The sequence below is a fragment of the Centroberyx gerrardi genome, chromosome 5 (genome assembly GCF_048128805.1).
Source record: "Centroberyx gerrardi isolate f3 chromosome 5, fCenGer3.hap1.cur.20231027, whole genome shotgun sequence".
NCBI lineage: Eukaryota > Metazoa > Chordata > Actinopteri > Beryciformes > Berycidae > Centroberyx > Centroberyx gerrardi.
In genome coordinates, this window is record NC_136001.1 from 2603482 (window position 1) to 2628861 (window position 25380).

Genomic DNA, 25380 nt, shown 5'->3' on the forward strand with positions numbered 1-25380 from the left:
CTGATTGGACTAACTCAGCAGCACGCCTTTAGAAGTGAACCAATCAACATACACACACCCCAATGTCAAGTTTTATATATCATGCACACACTTAATCTTATCATGCACAAGTTAATACTTTGTTACCACAAAATTCATGTTTTCTCTACATTTAACTCTTTCCCAGAATAAATAAAGATTGAAAAAAAAAAACATTGTCTCACAGGTGAATGACGCTATAGGAATGGAGTGGTCATGGATCTATTTTACCACACTGATCCTGGTCGGCTCCTTCTTCGTGCTCAACTTGGTTCTGGGCGTGCTCAGTGGGTAGGAATACATATTTTCCTATTCTGTCATTTTCTCTTTACATTATCATAATCAACTCGATCATTCTTCTCTCTTTGCTCTTTCCATTTCTCTCAATCACCTTCTGTTTCTCCTTTTCACGTTATCCATCAGTGAGTTCACTAAGGAGCGGGAGAAGGCGAAGTCCCGTGGAGAGTTTCAGAAACTGAGGGAAACCCAGCAGCTGGATGAGGATCTAAAAGGCTATATGGAGTGGATCACCCAGGCCGAGGTCATGGACAATGACCAGGAGGGACAGGGTAAGACATGCAATAGAATAGAATAGAATAGAACAAACACCTTGGATCATCTTCTTCACCTTCATCCCAAAAGGAACATTTACATTATCGCACAAGAAAGGTTTTGCACGCGCCTTGGCCACTGTATTGGATGGAGACAGATTGTTTTTTTTGCTGCCTACACTCAGATCTACTAACATGTCACAATTCCATGTGCAGCACAAGTAGGGCACGCAAATGAGCAGAGTTGCAGATAATTAATTAGAATTGTGACAGCGCAAATATAAGGGCCAAACAATGTGCACAAATGATGGCAGAGAAAACCCCAATTTAAGGTCCCATATTTTACACTTTCCAGTGTTTTATTTTATGTCTTGAGGTCCATTAAAAAACGTTTGTGTGGTGTCATGTACCAAAAACTCCATAACAATTCCTTAAAGGCATACAGAGACCACACCAAAAAAACATTTGCATGGCGAAATGTCGTTACAATGTTGTTACAAAGATGTTATTTTCTAGGAACTGCTAGTATTTAGCCTCATATAGTTCGTTGTTGGCAAGCTAATATAGCACCACTGAGTGTGCTGGAGTGGTTAAACATTACGCTGTACAAAGCGGCTGCGACAGCAGCGACCCATAGCGCAAGAAGCTTGTTTTTGTGCGATAATGTCGCTTAACTCCAATCTGGCACAATCCTATGTTTAACATGAACAACAAACCACTGTCACTCCCTATCTGGGAACAACTTGGAATTACACATTTGGCAAATCTCTTTAAGGGCAGCCTTTCCATGACCTTCAACCAGTTAGAAGAACAATTTAACCTACCAAATTACTGCAAATTCAAGTATTTTCAGGCATACTGAGAGAGTAAATCGGACTATATTATCCTAATTTAAATCAATCATTATTCCAGAAACTACAGCTTCTCAGCAATAAGAAATTAGATACAGATATATAAGCTCTTATCTACCACAAAACCACATACAGTATTTCCATACAAACAAATGGATAGCAGACCTTAACCTTAACTTTAACGACCTCCCATGGCAACCCATATGTAAAAACACATTCACCATGTCAGGCAACACAAAACCACAGCTAATCCAATCCAAGATTTTGTATAGAACACACCTAACCAAACAGAAATGACACTTTATGGGATATGTTGACACTTATAAATCCTTACTATGCCCAAACAATATAACAATCACCTTGTGCATTTTGGCTCTGCACACATGTAAACGGCCTCAGCCTCCCAATGACATCATCTTTATGTCTTCTCTGTGACCTCTCAACCATTAATATCAAACCACACGACAAGAACATTCTGCTTATCTCACTAACAATTGCTAAAAAATAATAATAAATTGGAAAGACAGGACCAAATTAGTGATTGAACATTAGCTTGACCTAATAACAGATTACTCAAACATGGAAAAACTCACAGAAACATAACTCAGTGCTTCCAGCAACTTTTCTTTTTGTCGAAAAGCTTCTTTCTTTCTTTTTTTTTCTTTTTCAAGAAAATAGCATGTGAATGCAATGCTGTTTAGGAGAAGTCTTGGAAGTCCCGCATGTCAGACCTTCCCAGCAGCACTTGAACGCTGCATAATAGTTATGGCTAAAAAATATAAACTGTTTAATGGCAGAAATCCCAGATCCGGATCATCACCAAAATCCAATCAACAGATCCTTGGGCCAAAGGCTATGTTTCCAATGTCTTTCAAAGCTGCTTATTACTTTTTGAGATATCTTGCTAACAAAAAGACAAATGGGGGTGAAAACCTCCTTCCAACTTTGTTGGCGGAGATAATGAGAAAAGAAATAAGAGATAATAGAAAAGAATAGATATATTAAAATATGCACATTGATTTCTAATGCCTGTGTGTGTGTGTGTGTGTGTGTGTGTGTGTATGTGTGTGCATGTATCTTCATCAGGCCTGCTCCCCCTGGAGGATGGAGGTTCAGAGGCAGGGAGTGTCAGCAAAATGGACACCATCCAGCGGATCGTCTACTACTAGTCAGTGGTGCTCTGTCTTCCTCTCACACAATATGGCTGCCAGTATATATAACATAGATATATAACAGATACTGTAAATATATGCTGAAGTATTACTGACAATAGAATGAATTGGTACAGGTCACAGTGTACAGGGGTTTAGATAGTGTGGCTACATATTTAGATACAAAAAACAATCAATACAGCAATTCCTGCAGTAGCATTTTTGCATCCAATGTTCCTACGCTCCTCCCTGTCTTGATATCCCAGGAACTCCCGGAGTATCATGGTATTTTGAGAGGTGTATTGCAGTCAAAGAATTTGATACATTTTCTGGGAAAGTCAGGGAATATCAGGGAATTTTACAAATGGTTTACCTTATAGGAATATAGCAGAATGTATTTTCTAAATTGTTTCACACATTCATTGCATTAAAGGATAAGGCCGGTGTTTTTTAATGCATTGCTTACCATCAACAAATCCTATGAAAATAACAAAATCAGCAATGATTTTGTTTTGCCACCAAGTCTCGTCCATGTAGCCGGTGCCCAATGAAGCCATGTCCCAGCAGCTATAGAACTCCATTGTATTAAAAAAACGATTAAAAACACGTCAAAGAGCCATGCCGTTGCTCTGGGCAGCATATTTCATCATCGCGATGCACCGGGCCAGCCAACTTTTTCCTCAAACAACTTAATAAGCCGACTGTAAACACGTTTGCGATCTCAGGAAAGTAGTTCCGTTGCACCGAAAATAGTCCCCGGCGTAATGAAGAATTTGTTCCCATTTGAATTTGATTTGGTAATAACTACAGCAGTCTGACTTTTCGTGGTAACAGTTAGCGATTTTTAAAATTGAAACTATGTCTTTGTGAGCTGTATTTCAAGGTTTTTAGCTTACAACTGGAGCCAATGATTTCCGGGTTGACGGCTAAAAACGGTACGTGGGAAGTCAGAAAGTAACGGGAGTAGAGCAAACGCATTGTTGATTTTGGTATTTTCATAGGATTTGTTGACGGTAAGCAATGCATTAAAAAACACCAGCCTTATCCTTTAAATGGTGGTTTTCAGCCCAATTGGAATGGAAACCAGACTGTTTACCCTTTTAGAAAAAGCATTAACAAACCATGAAGGTAGAACTTGTTTAGGACATGGAATGGCTCCGACGTAGTTATGGAAAGTCATGGAATTGTACATCAGGGTCACTCTGCAAACCATGCACTTCCTTAACTTCTCCTTCTTTTTCTTCCTCTCCTGTGCAGTAAGCAGGCTCGTAAGTGGAACCGTTTTTTCCGCCGTAAATGTCGAGTGTATGTTAAGTCCAAGCTGTTCTACTGGTGGGTGATCTTGCTGGTCTTCCTCAACACGCTGGCCATCGCTACTGAACACCACCAGCAGTCCCAGAGGCTCACCAACTGGCAAGGTCAGAGCACTGCTTGTCCATTCCATCCTGCGTTCAGGGGGTGGCACTTTACATTAATTAGGTTCATGACACTTTCATAATGCCTGAACAACAGCTTCACAAGATCAAATGTCTTTTGTGACATAGCAGTAACAGTATGTCTATTTATTGAGCACAGTTTACCTGGTGTAAAGTGTTCCATGAAGATGGTCACTATCTAATCTCATCCCTATGGTGGTATCAAGCTGTTGGAATTTACTCAATATCAACTGACTTCACAGACAGGCACATCATGTTTGTTTTTCTTTTGTCCCCCCCGCCCTTTTGTCCCCCCTCCACCCACCACCCACCACCCACCACCAGACAATGCCAATAAGCTGCTGTTGTCTATGTTCGCCCTCGAGATGTTTATGAAGATGTACGCACTAGGGCTGCCTTCTTACTTCATGTCACTCTTCAACCGCTTTGACTGCTTTGTGGTGTCCACCGGCATCCTGGAGCTCACCCTGGTTCACATGGATGTCATGTCCGTCATGGGCATCTCTGTGCTGCGCTGCATACGACTGCTGCGCCTGCTCAAAGTCACCAAGTAAGACAGCTTTTGTTAAGAGGCTTTAATTTAGAAAATATGAATATGGTCATTATCCATCACTGACCTCATCACTGATACAAGAAAGAATCTCAGTAAAGGAAAACAATCTCAATCAAGCACATAAAGGCTTCACAGCATCATAATTCAACAGGTTGAATTTAAAGCTGCACTAGGGCAACTTCGTATTTTGGTGGCTCCAAATACTAGCGAGAGGTAACTGTCTGAGAAATTTGAACTTGAATTAATTTTGACAAATGGTGTGACTCTAGGGGTCTCAATTAGTGGAGATGGGACACTCTTGTCTGTTGCAGCTCCACTTTGTGATTTAGACTACTGATGAGACTGCTGGATTTTTACATAAAAACCTTACCTAATGCAGCTTTAATAGGACGACTTATAGATTGATTGCTTGCTTGGCTTACTTGATTGATTGATTGATTGATTGATTAATTGATTGACTGATTGATTGATTTGATTGGTCAATTGATCTTGTGCATCTCAGATACTGGACATCTCTCAGTAACCTCGTAGCTTCCCTCTTGAACTCGGTGCGTTCCATTGCCTGTTTGCTGCTCCTCCTCTTCCTCTTCATCGTCATCTTCTCCCTGCTGGGGATGCAGGTGTTTGGAGGGAAGTTCAACTTTCCCAATCAACCCAAACCCCGCAGCACCTTTGACAGCTTCCCTCAGGCCCTCATCAGTGTGTTCCAGGTACAGTAGTGATGGAAATATGTTGAATGAAATGGAGAGTTGTTGGGGTGATCATGATGATTTAAATTGGTAGTTTAGCATGGTAACTCTAGTTCTATGATCGCAGGCAGAGCCCTCTAACGGGGCACTATTGGCTTAGCCACTCATAGTTGCCTCAGCGCATGCACAAAAACTTTGCAAACACGTGCTCAGCCAATCACTGTGAGCCTATTCAGGCTCGTGGACAAGCTGAGTGCTCGGTCCCTGCCTGCTGACCAAGTAGGCAGCATGGCCAGTCCATAAACAAGAGCCCCTTGTCCCCCTCACTTGACCTTATAGCCGATGGGGAGAGGGCTCCAAGAGAAAAAGCTATCCCACTGCCCCCATGTTCTTCTTACACAGGGAACAGCCAGGTTAGGCAGCCCTTCTCTTCACTGCCCTTGTAGGCAGCATGGTGGGTTCATGTCAGCAAGCCCACTCCTCTCAACACTCTGGCTTTAGAGGCCGTGGGAAACCAATTGCCTGCCACGCCGAATTGTCACTGGCCCTTTCGAATTGAGCTCTCACAGAGGACCCATCCCCGCTTCCTTCTAGGCCAACTGATGAAAGTGAGGTGCCAAGCTAACCCGCCGCTAATGTCTGTGTTGAGGAAAAAGTTCTGGAGTCAGAGGTTCGTCTTACTTGAGTATATATTTATTAAAAGGAGTCTCATGAGAGGAAGAGATGCACACAGCACATAGGCTACATACACTTCTTCAAAGGAAAATAGATTTGAACTGGTCTTTATGTATCTTCCAAGGACGCACAGAATGTGCTGACATGGGAACAGGTCACAGAAAAGGGTTACAGCATCATATGTTACGTCTTAGTTTAAAGAATCTACAGATAGTCTGGGACATCCAGGAGCCACTTGTGACAAGAGACCTCTGGCCTAGTAAGTTATGGCCCAAAGGTTACAGTGAGGTAACCATTCATCATGAAACAGTGCATTCCCCGAGGGAGACCAGTTAAGCTGTTACATGTATGTTAAATTTTCTTCCACAGTCTGTTTGTGCAAAAAGATGACAGAGTGGCTGGAGCCCCATAGGGTTGAATAGGCTCACCCTGATGACTAGATGAGTAGGTAAGCCAATAGAGCCCCGCTAGGCAAAGCTTGTGTGAAATAGAACAAGAGGTATTTAATTATTCTGATGATTCAAAATAACATTTAGTAAACATGCTGATGAGGACTTGATGTGTGTGTGTGTGTGTGTTGTGTGTGTTGTGTGTCAGATCCTGACAGGTGAGGACTGGAACACAGTCATGTACGATGGCATCATGGCTCATGGAGGACCCAGCATGCCTGGTATTCTAGTCAGCATCTACTTCATCATCCTCTTTGTCTGTGGAAATTGTATCCTTAAACAGTAGTGTTTGTGTGTGTGTGTGTGTGTGTGAGACCAATGATCACCACAATTCCATTTCATGTTGTGATGAACTTTGACTCCCCTGACATTCAGTCATCCTGCTGAACGTCTTTCTGGCCATTGCTGTTGATAATTTGGCAGAGGCAGAGTCTCTGACTTCAGCCCAGAAGGAGAAAGCAGAGGAGAAAAAACGCAAGAAAGCGCTCAGGTGAGTCTACCCAAATGTTAAGGTTAAACATCCTTTAGTTCATCAATAATCAGGCTACTGTCTTTTATACAGACTTAGGACATTTTTGTATTACATCACCATATGACCATCATGGTAGGTAAATAACTGGTGTTTGATCAATGTTTATGTCAGTGAGTCACGTGAGAATGCATGATAATACTGTAAATAAATGAACAGCACTATAGTAAAAGACATATGCAAACCATGTTTACTGACAAAAGGAACAATGAGTTATACCACACTATTGCTTCCCAGAGCCAACATGCCTGACAAGGCAGCAGAGGAGAAAGCACTTATGGCCAAGAAGTTGGCTGAGCAAAGGGCCAAGGGTATAGAGGGCATCCCTACTACTGCCAAGGTCAGGCAGCCAATATGTTTGCCACAAATTAAGCAACATAAAATCACCTTAAATAGTTTATGTTGTTTCATCATGTCATATGTCATTTTCAAATCTACAGCTCAAAATAGACGAGTTTGAGTCTAATGTGAATGAGATCAAAGACCCCTTCCCTCCTGCTGACTTCCCTGGTAAACCCCACTGCCTAACACACCTCAGCCTATTTCAATGGTAATCATGCTATTACAAACTCAAAGGTGAGAATGTCAGACCTCTCCTCATCTCTCCCTCTTTCGGTTGCCTAGGTGACGATGAGGAGGAGGACCCTGATATCCCAGAAAGCCCCAGACCTCGTCCAATGGCAGACCTGCAGTTGAAGGAGGAAGCAGTGCCAATGCCAGAAGCCAGCTCATTTTTCATCTTTGGTCCTCAGAACAAGTATGATGATATTGGTGGTGTTGGTGGCGATAGTGATGAAAGTGTGGTGATAATTACGGGAATGATAATGATAATATAGGTGGGTGGGTGGGTGGATGAAGTGATATTGAATCATTTCTTTCTCCAGGTTCCGTAAGCTCTGCCATCGCATCATCAATGCCACCACTTTCACCAACATCATCCTTCTTTTCATCCTCCTGTCCTCCATCTCTCTGGCTGCTGAGGATCCTATTGACCCAATGTCCTTCAGGAACCAGGTCTGTCTGCACCATTCCATTTTGAATTTTAAGTTGGAGTTACATTTTAAAATTGAACATCCAATTTTTCATTTACAATTTTAGCATTCAATATATATATAATTCATGTCATTGACATTTTTAGGTGTTGGCCTATGCCGATATAGTCTTCACTTCAGTGTTCACAGCGGAGATTGTACTCAAGGTAATAATAGGACCTGCTTTATTGCTCCTACTTCTTTAGTACACATACTTGTGGTATATAGAGTTAGCCTAATGACTAAGTATTATTCCTTTTTTTTCAGATGACCACATATGGTGCCATTCTTCACCAAGGCTCTTTCTGCCGGAACTCTTTCAACATCCTGGACCTACTGGTGGTCAGTGTATCCCTCCTCTCAATGGGCATGGAGTAAGTAGTGTCTACAAATGTACCTAATCATCCTCATCACATATACTTTTCAGTCTGATAAAATACTAAGAGTTTGTATTCCTTATCTTCTGTTGACTCCTGGATTTAAAAATGCAACTCCCCATGTCATCACATCATTGGACAAAACAGTGTTTTTCCAGTAAACACTGTGTGATTGCATTTGTCCAATCTAGATCCAGTGCCATCTCCGTGGTGAAGATTCTCAGGGTATTGAGGGTACTCCGACCCCTCAGGGCCATCAACAGAGCCAAGGGACTCAAGGTGAGATGTCTTTGAAGAGACAGTTTCAATTTTAAAGATGCCATCGTATTGACCTGATTCTTATTCTGTGTGTAATCTCTCTGTCTGTGTAGCATGTGGTCCAGTGTGTGTTTGTGGCTATCAAGACCATTGGAAACATTGTCCTAGTCACCATGCTACTGGACTTCATGTTTGCCTGTATTGGAGTCCAACTCTTCAAGGTGGGAAGAGCAAATAAAACCTGTTGTAGAAGTGGCAGAATATGGTTCATTAGCCCTGTATTTGGTAATTGTCCATCATGCATTTTCTCCAGTTGTCATCTGACAAAGGTATATCCCTATGTGGTCTTTCCAGGGCAAGTTCTACGCTTGCACAGATCCTGACAAAATGACTGACGAAACATGCAAGTAAGCTTGATAAAACAGTGACTATGTTTAAGGACACTCTATTCCCCTAGGCATTCCAGGGATTTAGTACTTGATTCCAGTCTCTAGACTTTTTCCTGCCTATATAAAAATGTTAAAATATTTTCTCCACCTGGTACACATTTGTTTATTTTCTTGTTTAATTGCATTGATTAGTTAAAATATTATACATGCAGTTGGTTGTTGAAGGGTACTGTACAGAGCTCTTGTAGATAGATCTACATATCTGTTGATCCTTAACAAACTCCTTCATGTACACTGTTTATTGCCTATTTTGGTTTTGTCTTGAATAGGACTTGATTTGCTCTGGTCTTGGTCTTGGTCTTCACTTGGTTTTGACCCCCTTTGGCTGGACCTGGTCTTGATTCAAACTTGACTGGACCTGTTCTTGGAAATGACTTGGACTTGATTTAGGTGGTCTTTACTACAGCTCCGACTCACTCTAACTTGCCTGTCTTTCCCTCCCGCTCAGAGGTTGGTATATAAAGTACCAGGAGGGGGCGCTCCATGAAATGGAGGTCCATAAGAGGGAGTGGATCAACTCAGAGCTCAACTTTGACAATATCCTCAATGGTATGCTGGCTCTCTTCACCGTCTCCACCTTCGAGGGATGGCCAAAGTGAGACACTATCTGTTTTGCATCTATAAAGGCCAATTTATACTTCTGCGTTGTCGTGTTGCCATAGTTATGCTGTAGGTCTTTGTGATGCTGCCGTAGCCCACAGAGGCTGCCACTATATCTTACGTGCACCTCTCCAAAAATGTGACTGTATGTAGGGCGACGCCAGACCGCAAGAACTGTGATCGGCACGCTTCGTATTTTGTATTACTTCGCATATTTTATAGTTTCACCTTTTATCTAAGTTCTATGGGAAAAAAAAAAAAAACAGTGGAAGTTATTTGTGTTAAATTAATGAACAACTTTGCATTATTGGTCTGGTTTTCAAATTCTGTTTTTGAACATTAATCTAAGGCCCTATGGAATATTCCACATTTCTGTTTTTATGGTAACTATAGAGCCTAAATGTCAGCTACTGGACAGCTTCGTGTCAAGTTGGGCCTCCCTTGTATTTGCCCCCTGGACTAACAACTTTTCTGGGGGAAACCCTGTGCATGTATTCCACTATAGAATAAATCCAAAATCAAATTTTTTGGTTTGTGTGTATTCGTTCATTTCTGTGTGTGTGTGTGGGGGGGTGTGTCACTTCTTTCCTACATGCCTGTGTCTCTTTTTATTCATTCTTCTAGGCTACTATACAAAGCCATTGATTCCAACCTAGAGGATACAGGCCCGGTGTACAACAACCGTGTGGCGATCTCCATCTTCTTTATCATCTACCTCATCCTCATTGCCTTCTTCATGATGAATATATTTGTGGGCTTTGTCATCGTCACCTTCCAGGAGCAAGGAGAACAGGAGTACAAGAACTGTGAGCTTGACAAAAACCAGGTGGGTAAAGATGGGGAAGTGGGGAAGATGTGTGCTGTGCTATGGTGTGTGTGTGTGTGTGTGTGTGTGTGTGTACGCATTATGGTCTATCATTATGGTCTAGTGCAACTTGCAACAAAATGTTTGTCCACAAAATTCAAAAACACCTTGTTTGATTTCGTCCACAAAATCCAGAAACATCACTTCATTTCATGCAAGAAACTGAGTTTGTGGCTTTTGATTTTGTGGACAAAAGTGAAAATGCTATTTTCATTTTGTGGACAAAATAAACTTATATTTAAAATAAACACTAAAAACACTAAAACACTAAAAATAAACACGTTACACACTGTTGGCAATGAGCCAAAGTAGCTCGAAAACAAGTTTTGCGGGTATTTTGATATTTTGAGTGATTTGGTTACTTTCATCTCCATAGTACATCATGGTGAATAATTATTTTCATAAAACAAAAGAAAAAGTATTTATTTTTTATGGTTTTGTGAAGTTTAGTTGGCTAGCAAAAGAAGTTAGCCGGTGCTGTCTCTCCCGTTCTGATTCCGATTGCTGACCGCATCGCACCATGGCGAGAGGAGCTTAACGTTACTAACTTAACGTTACTAACTTAGCATTACAGCTAATGTCCAGGAAAAAACACAGGCTGCCAAACAGACATGACAGTAACCTACTCATTAGGAGTGTTAGCTAACAAGCGGTAGGACAGAGTCACTTACTATGAGCGAAGCTACAGGTAGCTGCTGGTCGTGTCAGATATCCATCAGTCATGTCCACAGACAGATGATCGCTACATCCACTCGCATTATTCCCCGGTTTCTGATGTTAACAACTTATTGCAAAAACTAATAAAAAGCTTTACTAGAAGGCACAGATAACTGATCCCTTCTCATTTCAACAAATTAACTTTGACAATATAGATAGCCGCATGTTAGGCTACTCCATTCTATTTTTGCCTTCTTCCTGTTTACCTTCTCACCACTAAAGCAAAGATAGAAAAATGTCCGATAGGTGTAAAGGACAGCCACAGACACACACTTAAGACAGTCCTATGATTTCAGATTGCTATAAGGAAGTGACCAAGTCTATGTTGTTGAGGAAAACAAATCATATTGGACTTGTTTTAAGTGCTGGTGTGTTTTTTCCTTACACTCTCCTGTAGACTAACTTGGTGGAATGCCACTGGAGAAAATGGAATGTTGTGGAATGTTTAAAGCCATTTTTCTCACTTTTTACTTTTAGACACATAACAGATTAAAATACTCATAACTTTTGATCTGAGAGGGCTATCTCAGTCATTTCTAGTTTATGGCAATATCAAAAAATGAAAATGTCAAATTTTCACCATGAGAAGGGTTTTTGCAGGCCACCACACATTCATTGATCCTAAAATTGCATTGGCATGAGTGATAACTCATTGAACTCAGAAGAGAGTGTCCTATTGAGTGGTGTCATTTAAGGCCCTCGCTCTTTCCCAATTGCCTATTTTTTCATCGTCCGTTGGTCTTTCTCAGAAATCTGAATTTTATTTTGCTGCTTTTCATCATCTATATCCATTGATCCCATTGACATAAGTGACGGTTCGTCAGACTTGAGACGTGAGAGTTATCTATCAATTGATGATGCCATTTAAGCCCCTCCCCCTTTCCTGCTTTATTTTGATATCTATTGATCCCCAAGTCGCATTGAGACGTTTAAACATTTATCTTTTTATCCCAAAATTACATTGGAATGAGTGACTCATGACTGAGTTTTGCGTTGATTAGATGTCACTGATGCCCCTGCCATTTTTCCTAATTAGCTGTTTTTTTATTGTCTATATCTAGTAATCCCAATGTTGCATTGATAGTTTGTCACACTCAGTGGATGGTTTCCTTTTGATTTTCTATTTCTATTGATCCCAAAGTCACACTGACATGACCGATGACTTGTCAGACTCAGGACTCAGGACCTATTGATTGATTAAATCATTTAAAGGCCTCCCCTTTCCTGTTTTTCCATTGTTTTTATTGATCCCAAAATTGCATTGCATTTGCATTTGCATTGCATTGCAAGTTTCCTATTGTTTAGTGAGTCCCTCTCTCAGGTGTCCAATACCAAGGCATGAATAAGGACCATGCAGGAACAACAAACATGGAACCCATGCCAAACTAATGAAAGGCAAAGAAACTGAGAAATTCAACTTATGTTAGTCATGTAGCTATAGCACTGGCTTCTGTAAGACTTCCCATTGGACAGCTAGCCACCTCCGCCACCCAATTGGTGTGGCTTAGAAGGAAACTGGCAAAACTGGCTGCCAACTGCAGCAGTGAGCTTAACGTAGCTAACAACAGGCAGTCAATCAACACTGGAGGCAAGTGCAACTCAAGCATAATGTCTGATCAGCCATTAGTTTACTATGACTGAGCAAAAGGGTTAGCTGGATGACCAGTCGCAGCCTCTAGAGGGTGAAAATGCTGCTCTAACCCAGTTAGTCCATGGGCCAGACGAGATTTCGGTACCACTCAAGGTGGTCTAGTTAAAAATTTTGAAAAGGTATGTGTCCGTAGATGATATTTTGGTATGATAACCATTGCTGAATGGCAGCTTTGTCACAGTAATCAGCTCATGAAGTTAACCATCCCCTACAATAAATTGGATTGTAGGCGCTGATGCATATCCTATTTTAGGCTCATTTTCAGGACCTTTAGTCATGTTTTATGAGAATATGTTTGATATCATCTTAAGGGTAGCTTCTTAGCTTTCATTCAAGCCCAGTTGTGAGTCTGTCTGACAAAGAAAGAGGTCACATGGGCTCTTCAAAGTGTCAGTGACATTCATTTTTCCACAATTTTCACCTAAACTATAGTCTTTATTTGAGCACTGTGGCATCTAGGAACATCACAGACACAAACATCAAAAACTGGAATACTCACAGGACTGTAAGGATTCAGAAAAGGTATCTACCCATACTATCCCATCGTGAGGGGTGATTTTTGAAAGTAGAAGAATGACTTCTCGAGGGAAATCTCTCACTTATGTTCTTGATTGTGAGTAATATGGTGAGTTGTCAATGTATTGTGAACTGGCCATAGCACATAGGCCTTCTACTTAATGACACATACTACTCTTCAGACAATTCCCCAAAGAATTTCACGATTCAATAATTTACTGCCATTTCAACCAGAGGTTGCTAGGAATTTGTCTTAATGTGCTCTGGACTAGTGATTCTCAACCTTTTTTATATCAAGGACCCCTAATTTAGTCCACATTAGAGCCACAGACCCCCATTTGATGAGATTTCTCTCTGACCCAAAGCTGAGAATATTTTAATTGCTAGATATGATTTTTTTGTCCAGAATTCCATGACTATCTGTATTGTAGGTAGAGAGATAACAGTGAAACTATCATCAAAACAGTCATTCTTCTACATTCTCTAATTGTGTTAACTTCTTGTAAATTAAATAATGGTGAAGTTTAATTCACAACAATTCATCAGTTTGCTGGGGACCCCCTGGGACCCCCTCAAGGACCCCTGGTGGTCCCTGGACCCCACTCGGAGAACCACTGCTCTGGACAAGACATACACTAAACAACCCTGTTCTATTTCACACAGGCTTCGCCCTCTAACAGGGCTCTATTGGCTCAACCACTCATCTAGTCGCCTCAGCGCACTGAAAATGAGTAATGTGGTGAGTTGTCATTGTATCGTGAACTGGCCATAGCACATGCCTCAGGCCTTATACTTATAATGGCACATACTACTCTTCAGACAATTCCCCAAACAATTTTAAGATTCAGAGCTCTATTGGCTTAGGGGGCTAAGCCCGATGACTTCACTCCTTTCCGTTACACCAACACGTTAACAACATGCTGTATCACCAGCCTGAATTGACTGTAAACACCTTGGTCAGCCAGACATGGCCCACCTCACTTCCACACACCAGGTAAGGCAGGGGGGGCGGACCAACACTACACTCCTACGTGTTAACACGTGAGTCACCTAGCGCTGGACGACTCAGGGATGGTCTCAACAGTACCCCAGTATGTTAAGACTTCAGCACAACAGGTCTCTCACTCACAGGTCTTGGGTTCCAGTTCCTCGTCCTGAACACTGACCCTGAGAAAGACCCAGACACATCCAACAGATAAAATCTGATGAATGGACAGGGCGTCAACCACAGCCACACTCCTTGTAGAATGCGTGCAAATGGCTGTGGGAGGCTCCCTCCAACGCATAAGCCTGTGAAATGCCGTCGCAGAGCCAATGGGCCAGCCCCTGTTTTGACAGGGGCTTGCCAGCCACCCTGTGTGCATAGCACACAAACAACTGTTGTGTGCACCTCCAAGTAGCCGCACATTCCACATAACATGCCAATGCATGTACTGGGCATAAACAATGCAACCTCTCTGCCCTCTCCCCTTCATGGGAAGTGGGATAAAATGCATCCAGCTGAATCATCCGAGACCTAAATTTACTCCTAATGTTCTTAGGCACAAAGGATGGATTCTCTGAGTCTGAGTGTGGCGCCACTCAGGTATCCAAGTATCAACATACAGCTGGGGTGGACCAAAAGAGCACACAAATCACACACCCTCTTAGCCGAAGTCAAAGCAAGCAGCAACGTGGCCTTGACTGACAACAGCTTAACAGAAGTCTGCCCAATGGGCTTGAAAGGACCTCGAGGACCATGGGCAACTCCAACTGGGGGGCAGCGGAATGCATCACTGGGTGTTTCCTCCTAGCCCCCTCCTAACGTTTCAGGAGAGGGTGGCCAAAAACCGACCTCTCTCCAAGCCTCTCATCGCTGATGCATAAACCTTAATGGTAGAAAGCGCCAGTCTCTTCAGTAGCAGCTGGAGGAAAGAGACCAATTGAGCAAGTCAATGGATCAATGTCCCCACACCATTTCCTGCATTTTCTTGCCTTGTAGCCAGTAGTCCAGGTCGCTCCTGGCTATTGGGGGTATGGTCACCAGGTGTTGTTTGTGCCATCGTGGGTCCAAACTCAGTCTGGCAAACCACCTCTACAGGCGTCTCATGTGCAGCACCATTGGAACCAAAGGGGCTGCTGAGAAGAGACCAAGAAGGTGCATGACAGTAAGAACTGTCAGACCCTGTCATGCTGCACCGTTGAACTGACTCCGCAATAGCTGTCTGTCTGAGTTCTGACAGACAAGCTCTCAGCATGGACGAGTCGAGCTGCAGACCCAAATACAGTGCCTGCTGGCACGGTTGAGGTGCGCTCTTCTTCCAACTGACCACAAAGCCTAATGTAGTTAGGTCCTGCACCAATCGGATCATGTGAGACATGGCCCATTCTTTGGACCAGGCCATGAGGATTAGGTCATCTAGATATAAGGAGACCGACGGCACAGCGATTGATGTGCTGTATCCGCACAATTGGAAAAGATACGGGGGGCTAGGGAATAGCCAAATGGTAGTCTGCTGTTCACATAGCCTATTCCTTGAAAGGCAAAGCTCAGGAATTTCCTGTGCCTCGGCACCACTGAGACTTGCTGACTGGGCCTGCCAGGTAGAAAATTTTAGCAGGGGGAGCAGGCTTCCTGCTTCCCGACCAGCCAGCAGAACCAGGTGAAAAGTGGGCAGCCAGCATGTCGTCCAGTGGAGGATGCCATGACGCAAAACGTCCGACTTCCTTTCCACTCCTCACCTGGTGTAGTCGGAGAAGCCGGAGACAGAAGCCACGATGCCTCCACACACTCCCAAGTTTCATCCAGCACGGGGGCGCCAAAAATCGGCCTCGACGTCATCGCCGGCCTGTAGGCACCCTGTAGCCAGTTAGTATGACGAGGGGGTCTGGGAGGTGGACGCAGCATGCCGATTCTCTCGACAACCATCGTCATGATGCCGGGGAAATCCTACCTCACCGAGGGAGGGAGGGGCAAGACAGTGGAGACACTGGACGCTGCCTCAGCCGAGACAGATGAGATGTCGTCATCCTCACTGATTGCAAGCAACATGGGTTCATCCTCCATATCCGGGTGGGGGCAAGCCAATGCTAGTGGATCTGTGACCGGGGCAGAGGGGCAGGGCTCGGGAGAGCCGCCACCACATTCTGCCTCACTGTCGGTGCAGCGGAGCTGGATCTCGGGAGAACACTGGTAGCACTGGAAGTGCTTCCATTGTTGCTGGCACCGCACAAAAGACAGAGCCCACCAGTCAATGCACTCCGCCGGGTCAGCTACCCCATCTGCAGCTTGTTCAGGCCAAGGCACTCGAAACATTCCACAGCAGCGACCAGGCTGGGGCACGTTGGACAATATTTTATCAACCAATGGCATCCAAGGCAACGTTGTTCGTCAGAGTGCTGAAGAAAAGTGGATGCTGAGTAATGAGCCGCTCGCCTTATATAGGGTGAGGCCTCACAGAGTTGACTAGGCTCATCCTGATTGGCTCAGCATATGCGTGCATATTTTCAGTGTGCTGAGGCGACTAGATGAGTGGTTGAGCCAATAGAGCCCTGTTAGAGGGCGAAGCCTGTGTGAAATAGAACAGGGTTGTTTAGTGTATGTCTTGTCCAGAGCAGTGGTTCTCCGAGTGGGGTCCGGGGACCACCAGGGGTCCTTGAGGGGGTCCCGGGGGTCCCCAGCAAACTGATGAATTGTTGTGAATTAAACTTCACCATTATTTAATTTACAAGAAGTTAACACAATTAGAGAATGTAGAAGAAGGACTGTTTTGATGATAGTTTCACTGTTATCTCTCTACCTACAATACAGATAGTCATGGAATTCTGGACAAAAAAATCATATCTAGCAATTAAAATATTCTCAGCTTTGGGTCCGAGAGACAAAATCTCATCAAATGGGGGTCTGTGGCTCTAATGTGGACTAAATTAGGGGTCCTTGATATAAAAAAGGTTGAGAATCACTAGTTCAGAGCACATTAAGACAAATTCCTAGCAACCTCTGGTTGAAATGGCAGTAAATTATTGAATCGTGAAATTCTTTGGGGAATTGTCTGAAGAGTAGTATGTGTCATTAAGTAGAAGGCCTATGTGCTATGGCCAGTTCACAATACATTGACAACTCACCATATTACTCACAATCAAGAACATAAGTGAGAGATTTCCCTCGAGAAGTCATTCTTCTACTTTAAGGCCCAAAATCACCCCTCACGATGGGATAGTATGGGTAGATTATACCTTTTCTGAATCCTTACAGTCCTGTGAGTATTCCAGTTTTTGATGCTTGTGTCTGTGATGTTCCTAGATGTCACAGTGTTCAAATAAAGACTATAGTGACACTGACACTTTGAAGAGCCCATGTGACCTCTTTCTCTGTCAGACAGACTCACAACTGGGCTTGAATGAAAGCTAAGAAGCTACCCTTAAAATGATATCAAACATATTCTCATAAAACATGACTAAAGGTCCTGAAAATGAGCCTAAAATAGGATATGCATCAGCGCCTACAATCCAATTTATTGTAGGGGGTGGTTAAAGGAACACAACCGATTTTCAACCAGCTTTGTATCATTACAATGTCGGTAGTATATGCAAATGAACAATGTTTACCTTCCCTCCATGTTGCCTGCACCGAGAGCTCCCCCGTTCATTTTGCCAGCTCGTATGGCTCTCAATCTGACTGTCCATGGATGCGGGCATACAAAAATGAGTAAGTACAATCTGTAGTTCAAATAACAGCCATGCGAGCCGGCGCAGCTTCAAAATCTGTTGTTCTTCTGAGAACCAATGACGTCACTGGTTCGCGGAAGTACAACAGATTTTGAAGCTGCGCCCCAGAGACACAGAGAACATTAAAAAAACCTGTTTCACACTATATCCCAATTTCGGATAGATAGAGATATGGTTGAAAATCGGCAAAGTGTTCCTTTAACTTCATGAGCTGATTACTGTGACAAAGCTGCCATTCAGCAATGGTTATCATACCTGTTCCTTGACTTGACCTGTAATTGCAAATTATCTACATGAAGCAGCTTGGGCCTTTTTATAAACTAGAGGGTTTTACTGCCCAGTGTCATCCTAAGTCACACATGACTTTATTGGTATAAATGCTTGACCTACATATATGCAAGACAGATAGAATCCAGTGTTAATCACTGTCTGTGTTGGTCAAAAAGAATAAAACTGAACTACCTCGTCACTGGCAGAGCACAAGAGTGGTGGACAGCTCAGGGTCCTTGTGCATGGATGTATTGGTAGAGCAACTGTATCATGAAGCCCTGCCATACATGGGAGTGCAAAAATTTCACAATAAAGATGTCAAAGAAATACATAAGGGAAACAAGGGTATTTCTGGGGAAATGCCCACTGGTCCTGACACTTGGACCATGGGCCTTTTCCCAGATGTCACAATCTCTGTAAACAAATCATAATACATATCTCCATCCCACCCCCTTTTCAATCCCTTCAGCGCCAGTGTGTCCAGTATGCTCTGAAGGCACGACCGCTGCGCTGTTACATCCCCAAGAACCCCTACCAGTACCAGGTGTGGTACATTGTCACCTCCTGCTACTTTGAATACCTCATGTTCCTCCTCATTATGCTCAACACCATGTGTCTGGGGATGCAGGTATGGACACAATGTGCAGCAATCTATCTCTCTATCTATCTATCTATCTATCTGTATAACAAAAATATATTAGAGGTGCATCGAGAGTATCTGTAGAATCAGAATTGATGCTGATCCAGCTTCCAAGTACTAGTAGATCGACAAAGAAAACCGATACCAATACTTTAACTAGCTGCACTTTAGCACGATAAAATACTTTTGCGGTGGGAATATATAAAATTAAACATCTGCAGTGAAGTTAAGTGCCTGGCAGTGTTGACAGGCAGTGTTGACAGGAGAAGAGGCGAAGCAGCTCCCTTAAACCAGACAGAGACAGAATAATTCTGCATGTGAGACAACTCTGCCTTAAAAAAAAAAAAAAAACTACAATTAAGCAGGGTTGGAATAGTCAAAAAACTGCAACACATGATCATCAACATGACTTTTATCCTGAAATTTTGCCTGGAAGGTGTTATTTTTCATCCTGGCTAGTTTGACACTGGTAGGTGAACCAACATAAAAATGCTGAAATGTCGGCATTTATGAAAAATAACATTCTGGTCATTTTCTATTTTACTTACTATTTTCTATATTATTTTGTTTTGTTTTTCTATTGTTTGATTGAAGATTGTTACGCAATTGTCAGTCCATATTTTGATCAAATGAAGCACTCGTTCCTGTAATTGTTTTATAATAGGCCAATATTAGGTGGCATGAATGAATGTTAATTGAGTGGTACTCAATTATTCAATACTGCGTACTTAATAAAGTACTCGGTACTCATTGGTTCTGAAAAATTTGCTTCGGTGCACCTCTAAATTTATCTTATCAGTTATAGCCTGACAGGTATCATACAATCACAATGTTTCTCATTTAATATTTCTGCATTTTCCAATCTATACCTCTCTGACCCGCAGCACTGTAACCAATCAGACCATGTTACCCACTTGTCAGACATGCTGAATGTGATTTTCACTGTGCTCTTCACTGTGGAGATGATCCTTAAACTCATGGCCTTCAAAGCCAAGGTTAGTCACAATACTACAACATACTGTAATATTGCATTTCCCAAATACATCACATTAACCACTGACAGGGTGAATATGAAACGTGAAGGACCTGGCATGGTTGTGCAGTTGTCACCAATGAAACACTAATTCACGGCATACATGAATGCAGATAGACACACGTGCATGCATGTGCGCACACACACATAAGCACACACATTGCTCCTCAAAAGAATCTTTTTCACACAGGGTTACTTTGGAGACCCCTGGAATGTCTTTGATTTTGTCATTGTCATCGGCAGCGTTGTGGACGTGACGCTGAGTGAGATCGATGTGAGTACCATGTCTCTCTCTCTCTCTCTCTCTCTCTCTCACACACACACACACACACACACACACACACACACACACACACACACACACACAAAAGGCTTGCCCTTGTAACCCAATATCATGGTCAGCACCTCCATCATTCTAGAAGCACAGAAGATTTTCCTGGTTCCTGGGTAACATCCACAGTGCAGATTTTTATTCCAGGTCATGAATACCCCACATAAAACAGACAAAGCTTGATGTTTTGATACTCATTGTCTCATCTGTTGTATTTGAACTAAATCTTACCTGTGAATTGCTCCTTTTCGTCTGTAGTATGTTGGGAAGAAGAGGCAGTCGGAAATCATAACTACAAAAATATTTCCTTATTTTAACCCCCAAGCTGACTGTGTGGACTGTTTCTATCCTCATACCCCATCCACCCACCCACCCCCACATAGAGACACACAAGCCAAGCTCCCCAGCTGGCCCTGGGCTCCAACGCTAGCACAGAGGATGCGGTCAGTATATGCCCCCCCCCCCCATCCTAGATGAGCCTCCACCACCTCCTCCTCTACTGCCAACTCTCCTTCTGCTGCACCAAACCCCTCCTTCCACCCCAAAAACACCTCGATGTTTCCTGTTCTATGGAAGAGGCCCTGCACCAATACCTGAAGACACATCTTCCCTCCTTACCTTCCTATTCTCATTTTATTACTGATCATCATAATTACTCACAAAATAATAAGATCATGATATACGTATTCCCAGTTTAAGTACAAGGCAAAGGCATTTGGGGAAAATGAAGGGTGAAGAATATAATTTGGAAAAGAAATAAAGGAGCAAATGAACAAAAGAATGACAAAGAAACAGAAGAAGGAAGGATGTCTTTTTGAAAGTATTTGGATGGGGTTATTGCGTGAGTCACCAAGCCACATTGCCATGATGTTCTTGCTATACCCCCCTCCCATGTCTTCAATATCACAGTGTTTGTCTGGTTACTTTCTGCCCCCAGCAACTTTTCCAAGACTAGGTCTTTCTTTTCCCTGCTTGAATTTTTAGGTGGATACAGATTGTCACTATTGATTCCAGATCAGGTGCTAAGGGCAGAAAATAATCTGTCTCACTTCATCACACATCTGTCATTTTTTCCCCATCACTAGAGTGACATCCTTCTGTGATTTTACTGTGACCTGGTCAGTTTTCATACTTGTGGTCAAAAAGGTCAAACTCCATTTAAAGTTGAAATTGTCTATCACAGTTTTCCCACAAGAACTGAGACCCAGTCTTAAAATACTCATCATTGGTAATGGTTGTCAACAGCTCATTTAAAGTAATAATCTGTGGTGTTTTATAGACAGTTCATGATTTGGTGTCAAGTGTCAAGTATGCGCGGCGATAGCCACCATGGTTGAAAAGATAAAGAGCACCACCTACAAAGAGTTTATTAACAGAAAATCCAAGGAAAAAAGACATCACAGTACTGGCCACACTGCTTGATTGACAAGTTATCTCTAGGCAGAGCAAAAACAACTGTTTAAAAACAGGCAAAATCTGGCAAAAAAACAAACAAACAAAAAAAACAAAACAAGGAACTTGAGCATTGACATTTGACCAAATCTCGAACACTGCACTCTTTAGTATTTTGATATTGGTTCAATTTGTTTAATGCAGCATATATATTTTTTTAAAGCTGAAATATTTAATCTCAAATGTGGATTTATGTGGATAAACTATTTTGAGTAAACAGCAGTTTACTGAAGGTAGCAGTTGTACAGTAAACCTTCAGAAGACATACAGTACATCTTGCACAGGCACCCATCTTCTGTTTTTTGAAGGTTGTCCTTAATTTGACCTCTCATGTCTTGTTTTTCTTCTCAGCTTTCTATGCAGTCTTTCGTCTTCCATTCTTACCCAACGACGCTACATGCATACCTCCATAGCTGGTCGCCCTTGTCCTTCCTCCTCTGACCTCACTTCCTGCCTCTGTCTCTCCTCCCACAGGCAGCACTGGCCTCCTCTGGAGGGCTTTACTGTCTCCACGGCTGCGCTGTAACTATTCACCTGCTTCAATATTGCATGACTGGCATTCACATGTTGCATGAACTTTGTATTAACTAGGTTTAGACCGACATGGCTTTTTTAAGGCTTAAACCAATACTTTTTGATTGAGGCTGGCGATAGCTGATATTTTGTGCTGATATTCAATATCTTATTTAGTGGGCACAAAAAAGTTTTATTCTTGTTTTATTGTTGTTAGAAAGGAAAAGCCTCTGAAACAGCATTTAGACCATCATGGGACACTCTGTATTGAAGGCCATACTAATGAAATAGTTTTAGGTGGGTTATCAGCTCCTTAAGGCAGGGTGAGGCAGGTTTCATTTACAGACTGTTGAGTAAAATCCTCCCACACCATACTGAAATGATTTCTTTGGTCAGACATCTGATATAGAAGTAATAATAATAAAAACATATTCACAAGCTGTGATTAGGGAGGAACCTCTATCATATCAGAGGTGGACGATGCTGACTGGCTAATATCTGAAAATAATAAAATAAACGGCCAATGTCGGCCCAATATGTCTGCAAACTGACATATCAATCTAACCCTAGTTTTCACATTTGGCTGAATGTTGCATGATTTACATCCTGTGATCCTTACATTGTCTGTACATTGTGACAACAATACTAACTAACTTTTGTTTATCACTAACATTTTACCTTTTGAATTGAATATTTCACCAGTTAGCACGCAGGGATTGTTCTGTGTTACTCATGCAAGAATTTGCTTTGTAACTAATATTTTTCAAAATGATCAGATCTGATTCTGTTGGCATTAACAAAGTTCGCCTTCATTGCCAACCCTGAGAAAGGTGAGAGCTACAATGGTGTTAGAGTTTGGTTTTGATGATGCACACACCACATGTTTTTAACTGTTTTTAACAGTGGGCATCAATCCTTTATATCAAATCAATGAAACTTGATTTTTTGTTACTTCAGGATGTGGATCCCATGCAAGCAATTGCGGTGAGTTGCTATGAATTTCCTTTGACTAGTATTTTGTTGCAATCAGCAGTGGGCACTATGTAATGTCCTGTTTGTCTTCTCTCTGGAAAGTCCTCCGAGAACATGAGTGTGTCCATCACCTTCTTCAGACTATTTCGTGTCATGCGTCTGGTAAAACTGCTGAATCGCTCTGAAGGGATACGTAATCTTCTGTGGACCTTCATCAAGTCTTTCCAGGTCAGTACTCAACCACCAATTTTCGGCCAAAATGATTGGTCAGTATAATTCAACCAATCTTTTGATTGGTTACCATTTGTCTCTGTGACGCTGTAATTGTGGCTGTGTCGCAGGCTCTACCCTACGTGGCTCTGCTCATTCTCATGCTGTTCTTCATTTATGCTGTGGTCGGGATGCAGGTATTGTAGATACACACACACACACACACACACACACACACACACACAAACAGAACCTTTTAATGATAAATTATCTCTTCAATCCTCTTCTCTGCAGATATTTGGTAAAATTGCCTTGGTTGACGGCACATACATCAACAGGAACAACAACTTTCAGACATTCCCACAAGCTGTGCTGCTATTGTTCAGGTTGGTGGCCTCTCTTACTTTGCTGCAACAGTATGTCATACAATATATCACCAAAGGTTTACAGCAACACTACACTGCCCTTATTCCAGTGTATTCATCTATGTATCAACCTATATAAAGGTATTGTGTAACGGTGTAACACACCATATGAGTGGCTTCATTAAAACGGTGTTGTTACACCGTTATAAGAACAATATTTATTTGGGAGATTTTCTTACAATACTTTTCCATAGGTTTACACACAGGTTAATACACGGCAATAGGGCCATTGTAAAGTAAAGTAAAGTTTACTTTTGAACAGTTCAAGCTCTGATCTGATGGATACAATGCAGTTTATTGATTACATAGTTATTGTAGAATTGATCAATACTACAATGGTTGTCTATGGCACCTCTATGGGGCCCTTAATCTGAATTGATTCTAATGCAAAATTTTTGATTGGATTGCACACATGTATGAATATGAAGGAATGTATTATTCTTATTCTTATTCTTAGCTCACTTATTGCATCTTTAAATGATCAAACGAACACTTGCCCTGTGTTGAGACACACTGTATTTTTGGGAATATTCATTGCACTGTGAGTCAAAATGTGATTGGAGAAGCATTGATGTCTCTGCTGTGTAGGTGTGCTACAGGGGAGGCGTGGCATGAAGTGATGTTGGCATGTATGTATGGGAAGAGGTGTGACCCCAAATCTGACTACCTGCCTGGGGAAGAGTACACCTGTGGAGCCAACTTCGCCATCATCTACTTCATGAGCTTCTACATGCTCTGTGCCTTCCTGGTAAACACACAAATACACTTACACTTCAGTCATTCAGCTGACTGAAGTTCAGTGACATAGTTCAGTGTCTTGCTCAAAGAAACTTAGAATCAAACTGGAGATCTTCCAGTTACAGGATGGTCTCTCTAACCACTAGGCTGCAGTATCACATGCATACACAAACACACGCTCACTCATACACACACACATACACATACATATTACCTTTGTCCTTCACAGATCATCAACCTGTTTGTGGCTGTCATCATGGACAACTTTGACTACTTGACACGTGATTGGTCAATCCTCGGCCCCCAACACCTGGATGAGTTCAAGAAAATCTGGGCAGAATATGACCCTGAGGCCACGTAAGTGTGTGTGTGTGTGTGTGTGTGTGTGTGTGTGTGTGTGTGTTTGTGCGTGAGTGCCGATGTGTCCTCATCCTCATTCTGATGTTTTCTCATCCTATCCTGCAGGGGACGTATCAAGCACCTCGACGTTGTGACGCTTCTGCGGCGGATCCCTCCTCCTCTGGGTTTTGGCAAGTTCTGTCCTCATCGTATTGCCTGCAAGGTAAATACGTTGACATTGAGCTAGATGTCACATGATAATGCTAACATCACCAAGGTGCCGGAAGAATTTTTACCATTCATTTTTAGCATAAAGATTTCTACATTTTTGGTTTCTACATGGTTCCACTCATTCCATTGGTTATAGAAAGTATAAGGTAAAAC

The 25380-nt window shown here is 42.3% G+C and overlaps 1 protein-coding gene across 1 annotated transcript in view; it reads left to right on the top strand.

Annotated features, from left to right (window-relative positions):
• Positions 1–25380, top strand: part of cacna1sa (calcium channel, voltage-dependent, L type, alpha 1S subunit, a) — a 71064-nt gene that overhangs the window by 15994 nt on the left and 29690 nt on the right. Inside the window, exons 7-36 of the mRNA XM_078283480.1 lie at positions 206–309; positions 442–587; positions 2507–2588; positions 3829–3989; positions 4332–4557; positions 5063–5270; positions 6522–6642; positions 6749–6863; positions 7140–7242; positions 7343–7412; positions 7527–7659; positions 7787–7916; positions 8041–8100; positions 8201–8307; positions 8502–8589; positions 8682–8789; positions 8923–8975; positions 9466–9612; positions 10242–10443; positions 18813–18971; positions 19868–19978; positions 20207–20290; positions 22274–22321; positions 23270–23296; positions 23387–23512; positions 23626–23691; positions 23789–23880; positions 24508–24667; positions 24887–25014; positions 25123–25219. Coding sequence (XP_078139606.1) covers positions 206–309; positions 442–587; positions 2507–2588; positions 3829–3989; positions 4332–4557; positions 5063–5270; positions 6522–6642; positions 6749–6863; positions 7140–7242; positions 7343–7412; positions 7527–7659; positions 7787–7916; positions 8041–8100; positions 8201–8307; positions 8502–8589; positions 8682–8789; positions 8923–8975; positions 9466–9612; positions 10242–10443; positions 18813–18971; positions 19868–19978; positions 20207–20290; positions 22274–22321; positions 23270–23296; positions 23387–23512; positions 23626–23691; positions 23789–23880; positions 24508–24667; positions 24887–25014; positions 25123–25219 — 3462 coding nt within the window. The remainder of the gene's footprint in view (positions 1–205; positions 310–441; positions 588–2506; positions 2589–3828; positions 3990–4331; positions 4558–5062; positions 5271–6521; positions 6643–6748; positions 6864–7139; positions 7243–7342; positions 7413–7526; positions 7660–7786; positions 7917–8040; positions 8101–8200; positions 8308–8501; positions 8590–8681; positions 8790–8922; positions 8976–9465; positions 9613–10241; positions 10444–18812; positions 18972–19867; positions 19979–20206; positions 20291–22273; positions 22322–23269; positions 23297–23386; positions 23513–23625; positions 23692–23788; positions 23881–24507; positions 24668–24886; positions 25015–25122; positions 25220–25380) is intronic.